This window comes from Pleurodeles waltl, chromosome 5 (genome assembly GCF_031143425.1).
Source record: "Pleurodeles waltl isolate 20211129_DDA chromosome 5, aPleWal1.hap1.20221129, whole genome shotgun sequence".
NCBI lineage: Eukaryota > Metazoa > Chordata > Amphibia > Caudata > Salamandridae > Pleurodeles > Pleurodeles waltl.
Window position 1 is genome coordinate 757,547,226 of NC_090444.1, and position 22,088 is coordinate 757,569,313.

Sequence of the window (22,088 nt, forward strand, 5' to 3'; positions counted from 1 at the left end):
AAACCCAATATTGAGTGCCCGATTGGCCCAGGGGACTTTTTCCCTTGGGCCAATTTGCTCCCAGGGGAAGCAGTCTCCAGCGGCAGCAAGCACTCTGATTGACTGCCTGCAAAATGATGAAAAATTGCAGGCAGCTATTACAGGACACTGGGCCTTAGTCCCTTGTCCTGAGTTTAATTAAAAAAATTAGAAGGAAGGGGAGGAATACCCTGCTCCCCTTATGCCCTTGGGCCAAAATGTATATATGTTTTTTTTAAAACGAGATCCTGCGAAGTCCCAATGGGCACCTGTGGGATCACTGCTCGTTTTTAAAAAAAACAATAAAACTCTCACAGGTGACAGGGCCTGGGGGTCTTTGTGTTAAGTATTTGGAGAGGAAGGCATGAGTAAGGCTCCCCTTCCTGAGCCAGTTTTGGCCCCGTGGACCCCTTCCCTTGGGCTGAATACTGTGAAGAGTGAAGGGAGGCATGCAGCTTGCCTCTCAGGCCACTATTTGGCCCCAAGGACCCCATCCCCCAGAGAGAACTTGTAAAAAAAGGGAATAGGAGTATCCTCGTCCCCATCCATGAGCCTCAGTGAGGCCTTGGGGACCCCATTCCCATGGGCCAAAATCAAACTAAACGGAAAGGTGGTGTGCAGCACCACTCCCGAGCCACTACAGGCCCTGGTGACTCCCATCCCATGGGGTCAAGAGATATAACTATACACGTGGCCCCACTCTCTGAGCCTGTAGAGACCTGGGGATCCCCCGAGGCTGGCTCACACATTGTGTTCCGTAGAGCCTACTCCCAGGACATGGTAGCTTCCCTGCTCATAACAGCACAAGAAGGGGAACTGATATATGCTCCCACCTGTGGAAGCATTTTTAAACCACCCGTTGGGAGGGAGCTTACATGCCTTTCCTGCATACTTTGGTGCTAGCTTGCTTTTGGTACCCAGCCCGCATTCTTGTGGAGAGGAAAACACACATTTCTCCCACCTAGCAGAAGCAAACAGAAACAGGTGCCCGTGCCAGGCGGGAGCAATGCAGGTTCTAGCAGAACCCAGGATAGGTGAATGCGGGAGCTGGCTGGGCTTGCGAGGCCCAGGGCCTCCTGCCACAGCCCCCAATGTACTGTTTGTTGGGTGCCCCAGGTGGCTACAGGGGTACCCACTGAGAAGCACCTGAGACTTGGAGGAATGAGGTCCCAGGGGCCACTATGCTTCTGGAGGTGTGCTGCGCAACCATTTCCCTTTATTTAAAAAATAAAAAAAATTGGCTCTGGGAAGGGTGGCAAGCACACTGCTCCCCAAAAAAGATATGTTTTGGCCCCTGGGGGATGGGGTCTTAGGGGTCACTATGGACTCAGGGAGGGGGCTGACCACTCCTGAAAAGAAAGCCCTGGAGAAAGGTGTCCCCTGGGCACATTGTTGCTTGGGGAGAGGGGTGTACACCCCCTAATCTTAAATTAGAAAAGGGAGACAATGAGGTCTGGGGTTCCGGGGGTCCATCGTGGCTCAGTGAGGAGGACTGCATGCCACCTCCTCACTAAATGTATGTTTTGGCCGGGCGGAATGGGGCCCCTGGGCAGTAGAAGCCTGGTAAAGGAGCCGCATGCCCCCTCCCCTTATTAAAAAAAAGCCCCTGAGCGATGGGGTCCTTGGGACCACAAAATGGTCGGGTAAGGTAGGACGGATGCCCCTCTCCCCTGCTGCTACCCTGAGGTACACAACTTCCAAATTTAAGATATTAATTTCATTAAATACAAAAATATTCTTTGCACATGAACTGAAGTATATGCAGCATAGTGGCTAAGTGGTAGATTTTATTGTCTAGTTTCAAAAACTAACAACAGTTGATGGAACTTCGTACAGATCACTTGAACTTCCTCCACCTAATTTCTATTATCTACCAAAATTTTGAGCAGTGTGCGCTTGAAAAGGGCACTCGAGAACACAATTTTTTTAACTTATTTGCTCTTATCTGCCACCGAGGACTAGTAAATGTAGTTGTTCGTCCTAAACAGATGACCGATTTGAAGGCGTTTACGTCACTCGGTTTTATGACAAGAGAGGGTAGATTTCACCTCCCTGCTTTTGGTGTGCACAGTTAACCACTCTCAGCGCAGTCATGCAGCGACTACATTGTTTCCGTGGTTTGAACGTTTCGCCGGGTTTCTCAGGAGACGGTTGTAAACACGGATAACCTGATTCATTTCTTTTAACAGTTGGCTCCGCCCAGGCTTGCTTAGTAACGCAAATGAAAAGGAAGCTATCGACTTCAGGAATGTGAAAGTTCTCCTATCTTTAAAGCTGATGACCAGCGCAACACAACCACTTAGACACACATTTGAAACAAAAGACGGCTTAAGCGTCAAGCCAAGAAGAGTTCAACGACGCGATGACAATGTACACAGGATGCCGTTGTGCTCACAGCTGTTCAATCTGACTCGCCGAGGTGTAGCATAACTGAAGCGCTGAGAGGCATTTAGAAAACCCAAACGACAACCACTCTTTATTTCAACACCGTGTTCTTTTATATCACACGAGTCGAGCCACGTTGGATTAGAAGCAACGTGACTGTATATGCAACAATCAAAATTTAACCTGATTTAAAAAATATAAAAAAATATTCGATAGTATGACAATTTGGTAATTGTATTTACAACATGGTAGAAGCCTGTCGCTGCTGAACATTACATATGCTTTCCATAAAAATGCAAAAAAATGGAGAGCTGGAAATTTGGAAAATGTCAAAATACAGTCAGTGCAGAGTCAATGCAACTGCAAAACGTCCCACTACGTCTAACGAAATGTGATTACATATCAAGATACTACTGCTGCTGGGTGCTAAAATATGTTGGTATTAGTATTTGTGTAGAGCACATTTGGGATTGGCATGTCTTCTTGGTGTGATGGGCTGTCATAAAGGAATGATGCGGCACAGTTCAGCATGTGTTATGTGGCGTTATGGATTACTTGTATGCGTGTGGGATTGGGGAAAGGAGATGTGTTAGTGTGTGGTGGATGCAACTCAAGGGAATGTCCATTGTAGTGAACCAGTGTGCTGATTTTTGGGTGGAGCAGATGAAGTCATTATGAGATGTGCAGGTTCTCGTATGTCAAGGGGCCTGTAAGTGTGTTGGATACTGGGTTTCTGCATGGTTGTTGAGGTGACAGGTGTACAGTACTGTCATTGTATGTAAGGTACTCATATAATTTATGTGACACCGCCATCTTCGCCAAAACACTGCCATCATATGCCACATCATGCAATGATATGCTCGTTACTGCCATAAATCGCTGAGGGTACCACATTATACTCCGAGTACTGCACATCATGCATCCAGTCACTCCTATCCTGCTCCTCTCCTGATACTTCCATAACGTGGTCAGATAGTTTTTATTCTTTTAAAGGAGTTTTATTAAGCACAGACATGACCCAAGAGTGTCATCAAATGAATACAGTATCACATCAAATGAATATGATATCGATCGCATGCTAAGGTACTACCATTAATTGTAAAACTGCTGCCATTACACACTTAGGAGCAACCATGATTTGACTAGGTTGTGCCACAAACTTGCATACTTTCAACATCTTATGCTTAGATACTGCCTGAAATTTTCAGGTGCCAACAGCATTTTCTAGTGTACTATATCGCATGCCTAGTCCCTTAAATAGTTTGCACTGATATAGAAATCATACAATCACATGGTCAGATAAACCCATCATATACCAGGGTCTACCAATACATGGACAGGTGTTACCATTGTATCTGCACCAGTCATAATGTATCACAGCTGTTTTTGTCTCTAACTGCGTCTACACAGGCATCTTCTTTTCTTGAAAGGATGAAGGACACTTTGTGCTCATGAAAAGATGGGCTTGGTGTGGATGGTCAAGAAATGGGCGCTCAAGCTTCTTTCCCCAGCTTCTTTCACCAGTTGCACCCTTACTGATCTCCTTTCTACCCAGTTCTTCAGGCATTGTATTGGCTTGGGTGAATGGCAGGCAGTGGAAATGGGACAAGACCAGGCTCTTGAAGAGCCAGGAGTGTACTGTGAGTGATAGGTCCCTTAGTGACCATGAGGTGAAAAGGATTCACAAAATTTGAAAGTGAAGTCATTGGGGTTAATGATTTGACCCAGAGCGACCGTAACTGGGTACTTCCTTGTCCTCAGGAGATAAATGGTAGTGTTACTGTGAGGTAGGGAAACGTGTGCTGCAAAACCTCCCTCATTTTTTGCACCTCTTTGAGGGATTCTGAGTGACTATTTAGCAGATTATATATGTCTTCTCAGTCACAAAGGAGGACCTGAGCTTGGATAAAATGTCCCTAGTTGAGTGCAGTTTTTGGTTGTTGCGAGTCATCAAAACAAGTCCATCTTCAATGCCACATGTTTGCACCATAGTAGAACTCCAAAAAAAAGTAATGTAATGGAACACAGAAACTACTCAGTCACGACTTGGTACAAATATATACTTTAAGGCAGTCATTGACTGTTAAAGCCTTTACTGCCCAGAATATTCTGCTTAGTTCCTTAGTACTAGCACAGCAAACCTCTGCAGTCTGGAACACGTCAGAGCACACTTGCCTTTTTCCCACTTTGACACTCTTTAAATTATCAGGTCATCGTTCATTATGTATAATAAAAATCAATCAACTCTATGTTGTCCAGCCACTTGGGTTCCATCCCCTCAGAGCTGCTCAATTTCAATCAAACTATAAAGTGACCTAAAGATAGAATAAGCTTGTCATGGGACTAGGATGGTTCACGCTTGGCACAGTAGACAAACTATATACATTTCACAGAAGGTGGGATCAACAGTAGATGAACTGCTAGAACCTTGGGTGCTGTCACTTTTCATTGGCTTAAGAGATTTGTGGAATTGATTTCAATTCTAAATTGACTTGCAAGGATCAAACACTTCCGTCTGATGTGATTTATGAGTTGCTTCTGCGTCCGCCATTGCCTTGGTTTGTCTCTGTGATAAGACACCACAAACTGTAATCCGTGCTCTCCTATGTCTGTTAGCCACATTCAGAAATGTTCCATTATTCTGCAAGGCCAAATCATTTTTAGATCAATTTATAGCCTTCTGACATTGATGACGTTTATGACTTTCCCCTGCAGGATTAAAACTAGGAGGCCTTGAGGGGACTGTGTATGGCAGTTATTTGGTCAGGGCTAAATGAGTCACCCAGGATTCTTTGTTCCCCTTTAATATTTGTTGATGTATTTAATAATTTTTTAATAATTTTTTCAGTTTTTTTTTTATTGAAGGGGTAGCATTATTTTCTCTACCTTGATGCAATCTTTCTTTATGCAATGTGGATTTCCTCTTTTCCAGCAGGATTACTAATCTTAGGGAGGGTGATTGTAAGGAAAGCTATGGGGTGACTGTTTTCAGCCATTACCTCCCCACTCTCTGACGTTCAAACCCTTCAATTGTTTTGTCTGTTTTCTCAACTTTTGTCTGCTTCTCTCCTTCACAGACTATTGTTTTAGCCCACACAATCTCCATAATGCTTCCTTTTAATAAACCCTTTTTAACACCATACCGGTTATCCCCTGTTTCTCCTGTGCTATTCTGTAATGGCCACTGTATTTTCGAGGCAAATATCATGCTATCTTCCTCCTTGAATTCTGTGGCCACATGCATCCTATGCCCATTGGTTCCTGTGTGGTTCCTTCATAAATTGGTCCACGTATAGGTGTAAAGCTGCAACACATGCTGCTTACTGGAAGCAAAAGGACTGCTTCATCTATGGTAATGGTGGGACGAGGTGATAGGTCCAGGGTGAGCAGTCAGTTTCAGTGAACCCATACTGACACTTGATGACTTAAGGATGTGTGTTGTTACATGCCCTGCCACTATTTTACTTTTGACTATATACCCTCCATTAGCTCACCTGACATTATTTTTTTTGTGGGGAGGTGGGAGAACCAATACTCACTTTTGTTAACTTTTATTGATTTAATTTACCTTACTCTATTTTTTAATTAATTTGTACTTACCTCTAACTTATTTTACATGACTTATCTTTGACGGTGTGGTGGAGGCTTTGTACCAAAGTTGTACTACACCTTAGCCACAATAGCCAGGCAACAAAATATTGATTCCACTTGGAAGGGCATTACCGAGGGGTATATTGTTGGATTTCCCCCAGTTTTCTGCCTTCTGTTGCTGAACATTTTGTTGGCATTAGGAGTCTATGCACATTTTCGCTGCTAAACAGTGGTGCGGTGCTTATGCTCTCTTTCTAACAAACGTTAAAATTTCCTATGCATGATTGTTACTCGTAATTTACTTGCAAGCCTCTAGTATACGGAGTACATGTACCCAGGACCTGTAAATTAATGCTGCTAAGGGGCAGCAGTACCCATTGTGTCACTCACTAAAGTAGCCTTTTAAAACCTATCTCAGGCATGCCACTGCAGGCTGTACCACAGTTTTAAACTGCCAGTTCACCCTGGCAAAATAAATCATTTGCCAGGCCTACATCTGCCTTTTTAATATTTATAAGTCACCCCTAAGGTAGATCCTAAAGGCTCATAGGGCATGGTTCATTGTATTTAAAAATTAGGACATGTGTACTTAAGTTTTACATGTCCTGGCAGTGAAAAACTCCTAAAGTAATTTTTCACTGTGATAAAGCCTATCTCTCCAATTGAATTCCACTGCTGTTGGAGTTTGTGTATTGCTCACAGAGAGTGACACAAAGTGGGCTTAGGGATGGACAGGATAGGGCATTCTGGCAGGATGAGTGGGGAGTGGTTGTACCCAGCCCCACTTACATCTCTGCCTATGGCATTCATAAAGGAACCTGATATCAGGCCTGCTCTGCCTTTTATCACCCCTGACAGTTTGGAGTCTTGACCAGGGAAAGTGAGAGAACTTTTCAGAATTGGGGTTAGGTCAGTGAATCCCCTACACAAAGGCTGGCATCAGGTATAAATATTGGACCTCCAGAACCACTCATGGACTGGTGGAAGATTCAGAAGATGGACTGCCCTGCTGTTTGAAAGACTGCCTTGCCATTCTACCCAGGCTACCTAGAGTAACAAACAAGGGCTAGTTCGTTGATCTCCTATTAGAGCCACAGGGACACAACAAGCTTTAGGGGTCTGTCTTCCTGCAACTCCCAGCTGACCTGCCTCAAGTGGACATGCACCTGGACCTGCCTGAACCTTGCTGCGGGCCTCTGCTGAGCTGAGTCCTGATCCCCAAGAAGTGCCCCCTGGTCGTGCACCATTGGCTGGCAACAGTGGAAGCTCCTTCAAAACACAAGGGTGAAAATCCTGAAGTCTGGGCTCATTGCAACTGCAAACAGGTCCATTTGCACCAACATTTTGCCACCCGCAATAACCACCAGCACAAAGCTTCAGGGGTACCTGCTCTTTGCGCTGACCATGATCGTCCACAACTGGTAACAAGAGACCTGCACTTTGGGCTACGGCAACAACAGCCCACAGTGACTGCCAAAATGAAGCTCCTGATTTTAGCACTACAGCAACAATTGCTCGTGTCACACAACCAGCTATTCCCACCAAAAGCCTCCTCCAATGTGAGTAGCAAATACAGAAAAAACAGAGGCTCTCACACTGTATTATGAGGAGGAGATTTTAACACCACATTGGGGCTAGCTAGAAGAGGAACACCGCCAAGACGATCACCCACGTGAGGAACATGACAATTTCCCTGACAAATAGGGATTCATAATCCCTCAGGCAGCAGAGTATACTTTCTACTCATCAGCTCATGATAAGTACTACTGAATTGACTGTTGGGTCAGCATATTAGACATTTGTTACGACAGTGCAGACATATTCCCTATACCCTCTCACACCATGCACTGTTAGTCCTAGAAATTGAGCTCCTGCGCGTATGTGTCAGACCTACATCTGACATTTAGCAGTTTCCATCAGGGGATGTGCTGAACGCAGCCTTTAAAACTGCATTCACATTAGTTTGGATTTGATATCTAGATATAGTTGTCTGTGGATGTATTTAAGCTGGGCAGTAAATGGATATGTATTGCTAAGCAATCAGGCCATCTCAGAGGCATTGGATCTCTCTGCTCTATTCACATCCTGTCACCACAGTAAAAGTGATGGTTGGTTATTTTGACCATTCAAGATAATGTGAAGCACCCTTCAGGGTTGCCCATTGTCACAGCTGTTATAGGCTGTGGTATTTTAACCACAGGCATGTGCAAGCATCAGTCCCAAAGAGGTTTAAGATTCATGGGGGAACATGTCATAATTTAGCTGTACGTAGATGACATCCTGTTATATGAGAGGGGGACTGAAACGAACATCTGTCGTGTACTGTGAGATATTACCTTATTTGGGGTCATAACAGGCCTTAAAATAAACTGGATTAAGTCTCTAGTATTTACAGATACAAGGCACATTTAGTGCTGTCCAATGGAGTTCCCTCTTTGGTGGAGTGAGCACGCAGTGAGCTGCTTGGGAATTAACATATATCGAGAAGCTTTGATAGTGTTCACATACAACTAGAGAGTGACAATGGATAGACTACCTGAGCGTGTGACCCACTGGATACAAATGCTGCCTTCCCTGGCTTGAGGCATAGTCATTTTCAAAGAGATAGTTCTCCCAAAACTCCTTTACCTCTTTCTTATTTGCTTATTAACCCGAAGCTTGCCTTTTTTTGATTGGTCAAAATCTCTCATGGAAAGACTGATGTGGGCAGGAAATCAACCCAGTGTGAACCTGAGCACTCTAATGCTGCCATATGAGGCTGGAGGATTTGCGATCCCTTCCCTCAAATTGTATTGTTACATTGTCAAGCAAGTTTTGCACATTAATAGTTTCACAGGTCCAGAGAGATCCCACATCTTGTGGCAGAGGCTACAGTGGTGGTGCTGTGTTCCATTAGAACTGCTGTTTCTGCATGAGTGGACGATCCTGGAACAGGACGGATTAGGAGGGTGCACAGCAAGTGTGTGGGGAATAAATGGCAAGGAAGGTTGGCCTGCCTTGGCTATGCTCCTCACGTGTACCTGTAGAGGATAGAGGGAAAAACCTTGGCATTCCTCTGATATTGTAGCCAAAAGCTAAGCACAAGTTGCACCAAGCATTTGGAAAGCAATAGGTCTTGCATATTTTGAACAAGTTAATTGTCATCTTTTGACAACAGTGCCCATGAGCAAAAACAAAAGAAAACATGACGAGAAACTGAGAAAAGATGACCTGGCAAAATAAAATAAAGTTAGCTATAAAAAGTAACACTGCTATTTTGTGCCCGCTGGTCATTTTTTTGCCAGTCACAAACAAGCCTTCTGTTTGCAGGACACTCGAAGTTAAAAGCAACAAATAGTACGTCAATCACGTTGGGAGCAGCGGACAGGCACTAATTAAGTTGCATAAATTAGTGCTCGATCCCTGCTCCACACAGAGAAATGGATGTGATGCCAGGCGTACCTTGACGAATTACGAGGCTGTAAAGAAGAGTTCCACGCAAACCAACAAATGGTGAGCGACAGGCAGGCTCCAAGCCATTTACTGAACGCAACAGCATCTTGCATACAAGACGCATGCGCAAGCGCATGCACTCTCAGGCTCGACCCTAAAAACTGGGATAGCTGTTTACAAGATTGCTATGGCAGATTTAGGGGCTTTGAGAAGTTTGGGATAGATAGTGGCTCACAAAGTCCACTAGACATCTTCCTGCATTACTGAAAAGAGAACAAATTGAGGGTATGGCTTCTGGAATTCACAACTGGAGGCACTCACGTTCCTGAATAGTAACTCAATTGCGTGCAATATTACATCACAACTTTACACAGTGATGCAGACATGTCTAGATAGGGTGGGCTGCAGTGCTAGCCATAGATGGCAGCAAGACCTGGACAAGTACTAACAGAAGGGGAGTGAGGATAGTGTTGTGTACAAGCAAAATAAATGTCTCTTATAGCAGACATAGGGATTTGTGCTTCAAATTTAGACAGCGGTTTTGATACATCTGTTAGGTTGCATTTGATGGGCTAAATGTCAAAGACTGATTGTGCTAGGTATTCAAGGGAAAATCTAACATTATTCCCCTGGTTTGATTCTGCTCCACAGGAATTGGCAAAGCTGATGCTGGTAAGTGTAAAACCCTCAACTTTAGTAGCATATTGGGGTTGGTTAAGGATGTCTCTACCTCTGTGAGATGATACATGGCCTTGGCGTTCCTACTAGACAAACGGCGAGTAGCAATACGCTGGGGGTAGATGCCCATCGCAAGAACTACAGACTGGATTAACCACCTGATTTTATTTAGTGAGGTATTCCCATACATATATGACATTGCCCAGTCCTAACCAAAAGGCAAAGGGGGGCATTCACAGCAGTGTCTGATGTCCCAGACCAAAAGCTCAGCAACATTAGTGGCAATCTCTCATTACTAGGGGAAAAAAGATGTACGTTCATACACCTTGCTTAGAAAATGTATTGCTTGGTGTAGCTGAGTTGTGGTGCCGATGATGAAGCTAATTTACAGGAACAATGTGATGCCATTCTTCTGCATATGTTACTAATATATCACAACAGCCTATATTTTACTACTGTGGAAATTCATTTTGTTATATCATATAATGGAAAAATAATAAAGAAATCTATAATTAAATAAAGCCTTCTTCAACCTTGATTACTTTTAGTAAGTACTTTCGTACAGTGGCGGCTCCTTCATAATGGTGAAGGAGCGCATCCCCGTGACCAAGAGCCAGTAGATGGAAAATGAAACGATAGTTACACTATCGTCTAATTGTTCATCTGCTGGCTCAGCCAGCAGTACAGGGGATGAGTAGGGCTGGGCCGTGGGAGGTGGGGAGAGCACTAAGTGCACATGTTTGTTTGGCCGACCATCTGAGTGACTAGGGACCTAGTACCCATTGTATCACTGTCTGGGAGGAATACACAAAGGGCAACTGCCAACCACACCTAGCCATACGACCCAGTATATGTGACACTAATACACCTTCCATGCAGAATCTGTATATATGCCCTTGTATAAAAGTATTCTACTGCCCACATATGGATGGTTATTTTGATTAGGACGAACAATCTCGCTGCCTTAGGGGCTTGGGGAAACTCAAAACTCATAACTACTGAATGTATGAGCCACTGCCTAAACACTCACATGAGTCCTGAGGACAAGATCCAGATCTAACTTCCCTGGAGGCTCCACCATAGGAAAAGTCACATGTACATGCAAACACACAAGACTTTTAGGAATCTTCACATGACCTGGACCTCACTGTGGCTCTACTGTAGGGAAACCCACCACTATTGAGCCCATCACACAATGACCACAGATGTAAAGATGTAAGGAAAGGTTTCAAGAACCAAGATTTCAGTGGGATCCACGATATCAAAAAACAAAACACATTCTCCAAGAGGGCTCCAGCTGAAACTGGAACTACTGAACACGTCACCCGGACCTCCCATGTATCAGTGTTAGGAAAGGTAGTAAGACTCAGCTTTTACACAGGTCTCCAACTTTTTTAAACAAAAAAACACAACTGGCAGACACTTTGCTAACAGCGACAGTCTTCAACACAAAGCCATTTAAAATGAAGCATAACATAACATAATGTGACATAACATAAAGTAACAAAGTAATGTGACAAAACAGAACATGATATGTCGGAATTCAGTGAAACATTGCTAGAGTTCACGTTTAAATCAAAAATAGATTCACCTGAAACATCTGACAAGCTCTAGAGCTTGAGAGGTTCAACATATCTAGAGCAGGACTGTCCAGACTGAGCCCAGGATTTTAGGGTATCTACATGAAATAGATTTCCATACAGTCAATCTAAAGTCATTTGCGCTCCTGGGTCTATGCTGCTCACCCTAGTATACATCTTTCCTTTCCTCACATACATTTTAAGAATTAAAATACAATGAGTCAAAATTAAACCAGTAACTAGAAAGATTTCTAGGTGTTTCCTCCAGTCTCCACTCCTCTCATTAGTTATACAGGCTCCCCTTTTCTAAATCTACTCTAGGAATAAGTGCATTTTGAATCGACATATATGAATTAGAAGCTTCAAAACTTGCCTTTTAGTTGAAGTAACACATGGTACACGAGGAACTGACCACCTGTGTGCAACCATTATGCTGATGCTGCTTTTCATATACAGATGAATATGTTTCACGAGCAATGGAGAACACTTCGACCTCTGCAGATTGCTATTCTAAACTCAGTTGCAGAACAGTAAAATCATTATGGAGGTAATGATATCGCTATCTAAATAAAGTTTTATCCCTATTTGTAGCAGAGCCCATCAAACAAGTGGCATTTTTCTCATTTCAGTTAAGTATGAAGATGGCTAACATGTTAAGTAATACAAGAGATGACAGTAAAACAAAGATAAAAAAATGTACTCTTGATAGCTGGCATATGCTCGGTGTTATAATTACACTACTTTTCTGCAGGTAGTTAATCGTTTACGCATGCATGGTAAGAAGCTGACTGGGCGTTAGTTTGGACATGCATTCATTTGTTTTTTATGTTTCTCTGTGTACCATTTTAATGCATTTTCTTCCTAGTGTCAGGAAGCCATACACTAAAAGTGTGATTTATAAATAAATTAAAATTGATAGCGAAAAATAGCATAAAGAGCAGTGTTGTGCAGGTGTTAAAAAGAGTGACATAGCTATTTTCTCAATTTGTCTGTGTTATTTGCAAGGGAGAATTTTGTAGTTGTCTTACTCTAAGTGTCACCACGGTAAGTGCCAAATATCTTTACAAAGCAATACAACATTGCTAGACTGGATACTCTCTCTAAGCAAACACCACCCAAATCCTTTACACCATCCTCAATGTCAGAGGTGGGTGTTGAATTGCAAATTAGTGGCAAAGGCTGTGGAATAATATCCACGACCAACACATCCAGAAAGGCCCCAGTTATGAGAAGAGCAGAATTCCTCTCTGCTCAGCCACGAATCAGCTATTGTCTTGCACCTGGATTTATCCTGAGAAGGGGCAGCTTTACAGACTAAATTCATTTCCCAGTCCCCACCTAATGCTCAGGAAATGGGGCAAGTGTGCGTCCCCATGCCAGCCAACATTCTCCTCTTCCTTTCCTCATCTGTTTTTTATTTTAAAGATAAGGCTGGCGAGAGCTCTAAAGCTGCCGCTAGGCCAGAGTTAAAAATGAGGCAAGACAACAACATTCGGGGATCATGTCTCCCTTACCTTGTAACCTCTGCATCACATTGGCAATATCCCTGGGAGATCTCCCTACTCCATGCCTTGAGGAGGCCATGATGAGTCTGATGCAGCATGCAAGCTCGCGGTGACAGGATGTTCACACTAGGCCCGCAGCTGGATGCAAACGTTCTGCTACTTCCCTAGAAACGTGCTGTGTAACTTCATCTTGCGTGGCGCTTCCTGTGCTTGGTTAGTTCCGCTCACAAAGCACGCGAATCTTCCCCCAAATAGCAACAACAGTCTGAAATGTGAAAGAAGAGATCATATTTTATTTTGAGAAACTCATGCATGTAATCCTGCAAAACCTAAAGAGTATTCACAGAAGTGCCTCAAAAGAATGAAAAACCCCTAAGTGCATAATCGTATCCCCCTTGCCAAAGAAACAATGATTGCTGAAAGCCTACTCAAGAGACAAGTCAGGTGGGCTTGCCAGATATCAATATTCTCATGTCATTCCCAAAGGGATAATTTTGAAAATAGCAATAGGCCTGTTTAGTATCTTCTAAAATAGAACAGTGAAACAAATGTAGGCTTCATTCTGAAGTATTTTAGGTTAGAGCTAGAATGAGAATAAACCCATGGACGTGTATTCACCAAAATGCCTGCGGTAGTGGGAGTGACATCACACGCCTTTTCATCTTTACTTTCACTCATACACACATCCTTACACACACACACATTCACTCTTTTACACAAGCATACTCTCACCCGAAAGCATAAGCACAACATGCGTTTAAAAGTGTTTTTTACTTACCTTATCTATCAAGAAGGGTCATATTCCAGCTAACTGTACTCCATTTTTTACAACACTAATAGTGAATAATATATTATTATTCACAATTATTGTAGTTAAAAAAAATGATTGAAAACAAGGAAGAGGAGACCCAAGCAACGTCCATAAGGACGAGATGCTCCTGTGTTCCTAGCACTGATTTTGGCACCTCCGAGGCCAGGGGTCGCAGAGGCAGCGCCAAAAATCGCAAGGGGCAAGCTGGGGGTTGCAGTTGCGACCCCTAAATGACTTCCAAGAATAAACCTCGAAAAACTGTTCTTCCCTTTTCCCTCAAAGGGAAAATTTAGTGGCACATAAGTGTTTTAAAAATAATGCCAGAAAGCTTGGCACTTAAACTGCTGAAATAGTTAAAAGGAAAGAAACCAGGAGATGATGTTCCCTTATTATGATTTGTGATCGTTTGATTGTGCCGAATACCCCACTATTCCGTTCACTATCTTGAAGTAATTCAATGGTTCCTTTTCTTTATATAGCACATAAAGAAGAGTCTTAGGCTCCCTTTGCAAAGAAGTGCATGGTAACAAGTGACTCTGATTTCACTTAACTGAAAGCTGAGAGGTCATTAGGGTGCCAACAAAACAGGTGATCACACATTCAGGAGGCTTATTAAGAGAGTTCAATGGCCACTCTCCTGGGGCCGTATTATCCATTTTACCAGTAGGGTACAACAGGCATGCACCCGCTTTGTGTGCCCTTAGGGCACAACAGTACAACAGTATTGCGGGGGGGGGGGTGTTGCAGACACTTATGATTTCCCTTCTGAAATACCGATAGGTGTTCCCACTCTTGTAGCACCAGCACAATCATGAAAGGGCGTTCCTTCATTTGCATGGAGGCGTGGCCCCATGCAAATGAGGGAATCACTTTGCCTCTGAGCCTGTAATGAATTACTGACATGGGCTCAGAGGCAAACAGGTCTTTAAGAGATGCACTGAAAGTGCATCATAAATTGGTGATGCACTTTCCGTGCACCTCCTAAAGGCAGCCTTTGAGGGGGATAAAGTGGGGCCCATGGACACGCCAGAGAACCAGTTGCAGGAGGGGATATCACTCACTGCACCCACCTGCAAGAGGATCTTCAAACCACCTTCAAAGTGAAGGCGGGCTGCTGCCTGCACAGAGGAACACGGAGCAGCTTTTAAACAGTTGCTCTGTATTTCACTTAAATGCGCTGCCCACAAGGCAGGTCAAGCTCCTGGCTGCCCTATGGGCAGTGCATTATTTCTAATACAGCGCACTTCCCTTGTTTGCTCAGGGCACACCTTTTGAAAGGTGCGCCATGGTGCATACAAGGAAAGTGCGCCGCATTTATAATACAGCCAATGGTCCAAACTGGTGGAAAGGACGGAATGAAAGCTCTCAGTGTGATATATATACATATTTACAAGTCTAGATATATATAAGATATGGGATTCTACAAACCCTTTAATAAAAACCCATCTTCCTTTGATTTATGACTTGTGAAGCACCCACTTGCCTATTATAAATAAATGACATAGCCATTCAACTGTAATAACTTAATACAACTGAGTTGTGAGGTCACAAAGTCTGTTGCCAGAGGGATCAGCCAAGGGAAAAAGACATGTCTTGGAGCATCATTAAAGCAGCAGTTTAAAGAACTAAAAACACAGTTGTTTTTTTCTTTGGCTCTGTTTTCCTAGCTGTACAATAACAACCAGAATGGAGATGTTTATGATAAAATGTTAATTTCCTGCACTCATTAGGTAATTATAGGAAAGTTAGAATCTTCCTGTGTGTATCTACACCTTATAAGCCATTGTGCCTTTAAAAAAAACGTACATGTACTTGTATTAAACTGAATCTAATCTCCTTTCGCAACAAATATCTAATAGCTTTTTTGTGGTATTTCATTTTGCAGTAGTGATTCTATTTTAATTTTTTAAAGTTGCAACCATGATCTTTCTTTCATATGAAAAAGCTATGCACCAATGATTTGGTAGATAACTCTTCATCCTACAGTCGCACGCTCAGATAATCCTGATATCCTGCACATTTTCTCTTCTCAAAAACTCAAAATATCTGCTTTTTCCAGAAGGTCTACTCCAATGAATAGGAAGAACAACTAGGAGAGCTACACAGCATGAAAGATGGTGCAATGGATTTAAAGTTTGCCTTTTGTCAGCCCCTACTGCCCCACACTCCACTCCAAACTGCATGCACATGAAGAAAAACAAATACAAATTAAAAAATTAAAAAATTAATCAACTTGAGTCAATTGTGTTATAAGGTCCCAGAGTGAACGAAAATCTGGCAACTCTTCTTGTATCACAATTTCTTGGGATAACGCATCTGTGACTATTTGGATGTTTCCACTAATGTGCTTACACAGAGCTGCTGCAACCAAGGGCCTCCTCAGCCTGATGGAAACAGTGAAGCGCTCTGAGCCCTGTGCTCAAGGATGCTGTCAGCTCATGGATCCAAGTGTGATACTGTGGTAATGCTCTCATCTGGCTCCCCTCTCTCTCTCCAGTTGATGGTTGGACAGTTACATACAATAAATAGCAGTTTTACATTAGTTCTATGACCTTGTAGTCTTGAAAAAGCGTAGTTATCAGCTGAAACACGGGCAGGACAATATTTAAATTATTATTTTCAAAAATTCAGTTCAGTAAACCACACTCCTAACCGATTCATCCACTGTCTTTAAAATACCTCATGTTACAAGACGCTTTAATAACACAATATTTATATGAAAAATGTGGTACTTATAACATTTTAGGAGCTCCCATTCTAAAATTAAGCAGGTGTTGGCAAAGCCAGCACAACTGGCGTTGGCAAGCTGGTGAGAAGGTTATTTTTTAATGAAATCATATGACACAAAAATAAAAACATGTAAAAAAGAAAAACATTCTACTCTGTAAATATAGCGGTTATCTGCTTACAATCACAGAATTATAATACAACCGTTAAATGCTTTCTGGCTAGCAGGTGCACTGAGAACAGGAAAAAACGCCCTTCAGTTATAAAGCATATTACAGTACAGGAAAATGTATTTCTGCTTAGTGAAAAGAATAGTGGTATTGGTTTTGAATTACTGTAACCTGAATATTTCGTTTTGACCAACAAGAATCACTGAATTATAAGAAGGATAAATAATGTGAAGAAAATAAGCACTGGCAAAGTAGTGTACTGACCCACGAGCCTTGGCACTGCATGACACGTTTTAGGGAGAGCTGCAGATGTGAATAGGAAAAATGCTGTCACTCAGAGTGCTAGAGAGACACTTACTAAAGTGACCTGACCAATTGGTGCATGCTGTTTGCAGTGTGGGCAGAAACTAAATGTGACTGACTGTTAAACAGACCAAAGTTCAAACTTGCACGCCCTCTCTTCATATATATATAACACACACACACACACACGCGCACACACACTCTGTATCTGGACCACAGATCTAAATAAGAGGAACCTTTCAGTAAAAGGAGATACATGAGAGGGACACACAGAAGCATAGAAGTGACTCGGAAATGGAAACAACTCAGATTGTGTTTTCTTGTTTGTAGAAAAATGCGAGGCTTCCTTAAGAGCCATAATAAGCCTGCATCCTAAATTAGAATACATTGGTGCCTCTCTATCCAGTCACCAAGCAGCATTTACAGTCAAATATCTTTTGTGTAAAATAGCACTGGTACATTGGGTGCTGTGTTTGTCGGAATTGCTCAGAGGTTCTTTATAAATGTTTAGCCTACTGCTGTCACTAGGTCACCACAAACGTTACAGTCAGAGCTCTTGTGCATAGAAATTTTGTCTGTTGCAATATTGAGCCACAACCAGTTTCTACCAGACAATGATTAATCAAGAGGCAGTGAAAACGCTTCTGGTTAGCAGAATGTGAATTTAATCAAAATGGAAGCCGGCAGAGATTCCGATGAGAGTAATATAGTCCACATTCATGCGCAGAAAAGCAACAAATAAGTTGCACGCAAACGATTACACTCCTTGGAAATGCGCTGCTTAATCAAAATGAAAACGATGGCAATCAGATACTTCTATCAGAAGGTCAAGTTTCATGAAAAAGTATCGCCTGCCACTTACCTCAAAGAAAAAGTACTGCTATCAGTAATATATTCTGCCGTCTAGGCCTATGCTGCTTAGGGCAGTGGGTTCTGATATACATTGCCCCATTTAGGTCTACTGTTCACAGCAGGTCATTCTGCCGGTTGTTGTTCACAGATGAGCCTTTGATCACATTTTTTAACTAGAAAGCCGTCCAGTGAGATTGTTTTTAGTGTTTTTTAAACTCTTTATTCAGTCTCATTCTGCTTCTACAAAGTTGTCCATGCTTTAGCATAAAGGAAGTTTGGCAAAGGCAAAGCCCTTTTTGTTCGAACTGTCAAATGAACTAGTTGGCAAATTATTCAAATTCTGTGTGACTTTCTCTTCCTTTAGGTGCGGCGTGCAGTTCTGTTTACGACAGGAACACAGGCATTCAAAGTTCTTCTTGGGTGGGACAACTTTACCAGGGACTGTTAACTGTAAACTAATATGATACGAACACTCACGGTTCTCTTCAGAGTTATTTCATTTCCATTTCTTCCACTGAAGGTTTGGCTCTCCAGAACTGCGCCCAGGTCATTACATTATTTTGTGAAGTATCTATTATGGATACCTGCTCTCCAACTTCAGAGTCTCACTTTTACTAATGCATTTCACAATTTGTGAAATACAATAATTCTCACACTTAAGATTTTACTGCGATTAACTCTCTGTTTCAATTCATTAAAACGTGCCCGTTGCAAACCGTATGATTATGTCTTAAAATAGTGCGTGAACGTCCGTCCACAAACCTGCGATCTCGTTTGCATTCACAAATTCCTCTCCGATCCTTAACCACCCTGGGAAGGGCGAGAGATTACCCCAACCAAATGACTGGAGAATCTCGCCTTTCCTGGTGAGAAAGCAGAAGGAGGAATCGAACACCCCAAACTTGGTGTGTGTTTCAGAGAAGAGGTGTACAGGTGTAAATGACCATGTTTAGGTCAAGCTTGCAAGCGCTCTGACGTGTTGTTATCTATCTGTGGACTTTTAACCACGCCCACCGCACACCCATCACTATCTATCGTTCAAGGGCTTGCCTTTTAAAAATCCTTTGCTATCATGGGTAAATGCTTTACGTTTGTCCCTATTTGGGGCATTCATTTTCAACTTACTGGCAAAAGTCCAGTTAGGAATTTAAAACTCTAATAGCTCTAACTCGAGCAAATGTGAGGCCCATTGCATTGCAAGTGCTTATTTGAATTGGGTCAACATTGCATTCGCTCACTGGTTCTCTCGTTTTTTTGTCTGTTTTCGTAAATACAAGGGCATTAACCCTCGTCTTAGAAATAAATATGTACCGAGGACGAAGCATATCATGAGTCCTCCGGTGACAACATCAGCAGCAGTTGGCAAATGGGTGGTGGTGAAAGAAGATTAGCGGAGCAGCAGTGTTACAAAACGTCTAAGTATCTCACTTCTGCATTTATGTCACTTCTGCTCTCTCTTCATTTTTATTTCAGTTTGCAAGCCATTCTTTTATACGGAGCCATAGATGAAAAGATTATATTGGAAAGATATGACACAGATATATTCTGCAAACTACCACCTGCAGTTTTTAAGCAATATTTCTCAGACTTAATTCTCTCATCCTGCTTTATATGTTTTAATGTAATTGCTTTGATGGTGAAGCTAAAATGCTTCTTGAACCTCCCACATCATGTCTGCCACCAATTTCTCTTTCTAGAGGCTTTCCAGTACTTTCTCGCATTTTCCATCTATGTCCTCGTGTATCTACTCCCTTTCACGCTCAGAAATTCAGACACTTTCATTTTTGAAAGTGAGCACAATGGAAAGAAGGCAGTAGACATTTACTAATGTTTTGCTTTGTGGGCATGTCATTTTTGGTTGCAGCCATGATGCAAAACGTATTTCAGGATTTGCGAAGCCACTTAAAGTCTGATTTGCATTGCTTTGTTTAAAAAGTAACGAAGCACATAGCGCTACCTTTCGTTACTTTATGTCGGGAAGGTGTTACATGAATGGAGAATGGGCATTCCTCTGCATCCCCCAATGTATTTTGACACAAACTCAGATTTACTAAAGCCAGTAAACTAGTTTTTCACCAAAATGGTGTCCATACTCAAGGATGGTGTGACGAGAAGAAATATGCTTATTTCTGCCCGTTAATTCCTCTTTGCATGTTTGCTGTCTTCCCCATCAACATAGGAATCGGAAGAAAATGTAATTCTTTAACTTGCTAAAATAGTTATTGCAAATCCAATTAATCGGTAAAGTTGGATTTGTAATCCATATTTACAAAAGGTACTTTTTAAAAGGTACCTTTTTCCTGTTTAAAGCATCTAGAAGCCAATTTGCCTAAGCTTTCAACTATCACCCAGTAGCTGAATAGGCCCTTAATTAGATGTGAATTGGGTCCCAGAGCTGAGGCAAAGGCCTTGGGTGTGGGGAGAAGCTGACCTTCCCCTGACAAGATGGCTGGTGGCTGTGCCCAGCTCCTTGCACATCTTCAAAGTATGCCTACCCTGCCACTCACAGATGTACCACATGCCTGGACTTGCCTCCATTTTGTCTATATAGCCAGGCACCAATCCCAGTGAAAGAGGTGCTGCCCTAGAACCAGTTTTGAATGACCGAGGGGGAGGGTATGCTCATTCCTTGGCCCCTTGTCTTGGGTTGGCGCAGGATCTCTCCACAAGTGAGGGAAGGTTCCACAATATTAGGGTTAGGTAGAAAGGGGTGCTGTAGGATTGTTTGCATTAGGGCACAAAGGAAATGCTACAACAGTAGGTAGGGTTACTCTTGGGAACTTTTTCCCTATTATTTAGGGAGCCACCAGGAGTTACCACCACCCACAGACTAGTTACAAGGATAAATGTGGCACCCCTGGGTAACATCTTCACAACACTACTTGACCCGTGGAAGACAGAAAAAAGACTGCACCTCTTGTTGTGACCTATGATGAGAACCCTAAGGGTTGGACTGCTCCCACCTGTTCCCAGGGCTAAGAAGTGGACACCAAGGGCCAGTTGGATGGCCTCCTGATAAGCTATAGGGACACAAAAGCTGCAAGAAGCCCACTTTCCTGCAAGATCCAAGCTGACCAGTTTCAACTGGACCTAACCTGGACCCTTCTGGTGACTTCTTTTGGAATTAGTACTGACACACTAGTGCTGTTCCTGAACTCCTTGAACCCTTAGCTGGTGTTATACTGTACTCCTCATTTATAACCGTAAGACCTGGGACTTAGAAACTATTTCATGTTTTTTTGCTTGGAGAACTGAGAGAAGATCACAACAAACCTGCCAAGTTAATCCAATGAAGGTGTGTTGTTACTGAGCTAAAGATATAGGTTACTTCTGCTTGGAGACTTTCAGCAGCAGCAAATCCGTTGCAGCAGGATATCACAGAGAAAGTAGCTGGCCTTGTGAAGACCTGTTTGGCTACAGCTTACAGCCTTGCCCTGCCGAAGGAATCCGAGATCCAAAAAGTGAATAAGCCCAAAGGAGGAAATCTTTACCGGGCAAATGAGCCAAAAGTATCTGACTGACGAGGGATCTTCCTTGGCTGCAAATTTTGACCTTCTCCCTCTCTGAGTTTTCCTTCCAAAAGCCAATGGTTTCACCAACACTTCGTCCGATGGCTCTCTGGCCTCGTGGAACCCATCTCGACCACAGCCTGCTGTCCGGCCTTGCTGAGGATTTTTTACTTCTGTCTCAGAGACTGTGAGCATGATTACGACCTTGGCAGACGGGATGCTATCCTATGGAATTTATAAAACGGCGGGCGGGATATCCGCCACATTTGTGATGGAGTATTCAATTTTTCAAGGTTGTAATCAGGCCCTATGTCAGAAGGTAAGAGTTCAGACCAACCTGGTCAATATATGTGACCTGGGATTCATCACAGTCAGCTCTAACATTTAACTTTGACCCGTTCTAGCACCACCAGATACCTGCTATGAGAAATTGGGTTGTTGGGTGACGGGGGTGAAACCCTACTCATGCAACAGCCACAATCCTTTTCAGGGTGAACCACAAAAGGTCACCAAATTAACCTGTAATT

At 42.8% G+C, this 22,088-nt stretch overlaps 1 protein-coding gene across 1 annotated transcript in view; it reads right to left on the reverse strand.

Annotated features, from left to right (window-relative positions):
- SYNE1 (spectrin repeat containing nuclear envelope protein 1) overlaps nucleotides 1-22,088 on the reverse strand; it is a 1,478,055-nt gene that overhangs the window by 1,430,170 nt on the left and 25,797 nt on the right. The window contains exon 2 of the mRNA XM_069234720.1: nucleotides 13,199-13,454. Within this exon, the coding sequence (XP_069090821.1) occupies nucleotides 13,199-13,268 (70 nt within the window). The 5' untranslated portion in view covers nucleotides 13,269-13,454. The remainder of the gene's footprint in view (nucleotides 1-13,198; nucleotides 13,455-22,088) is intronic.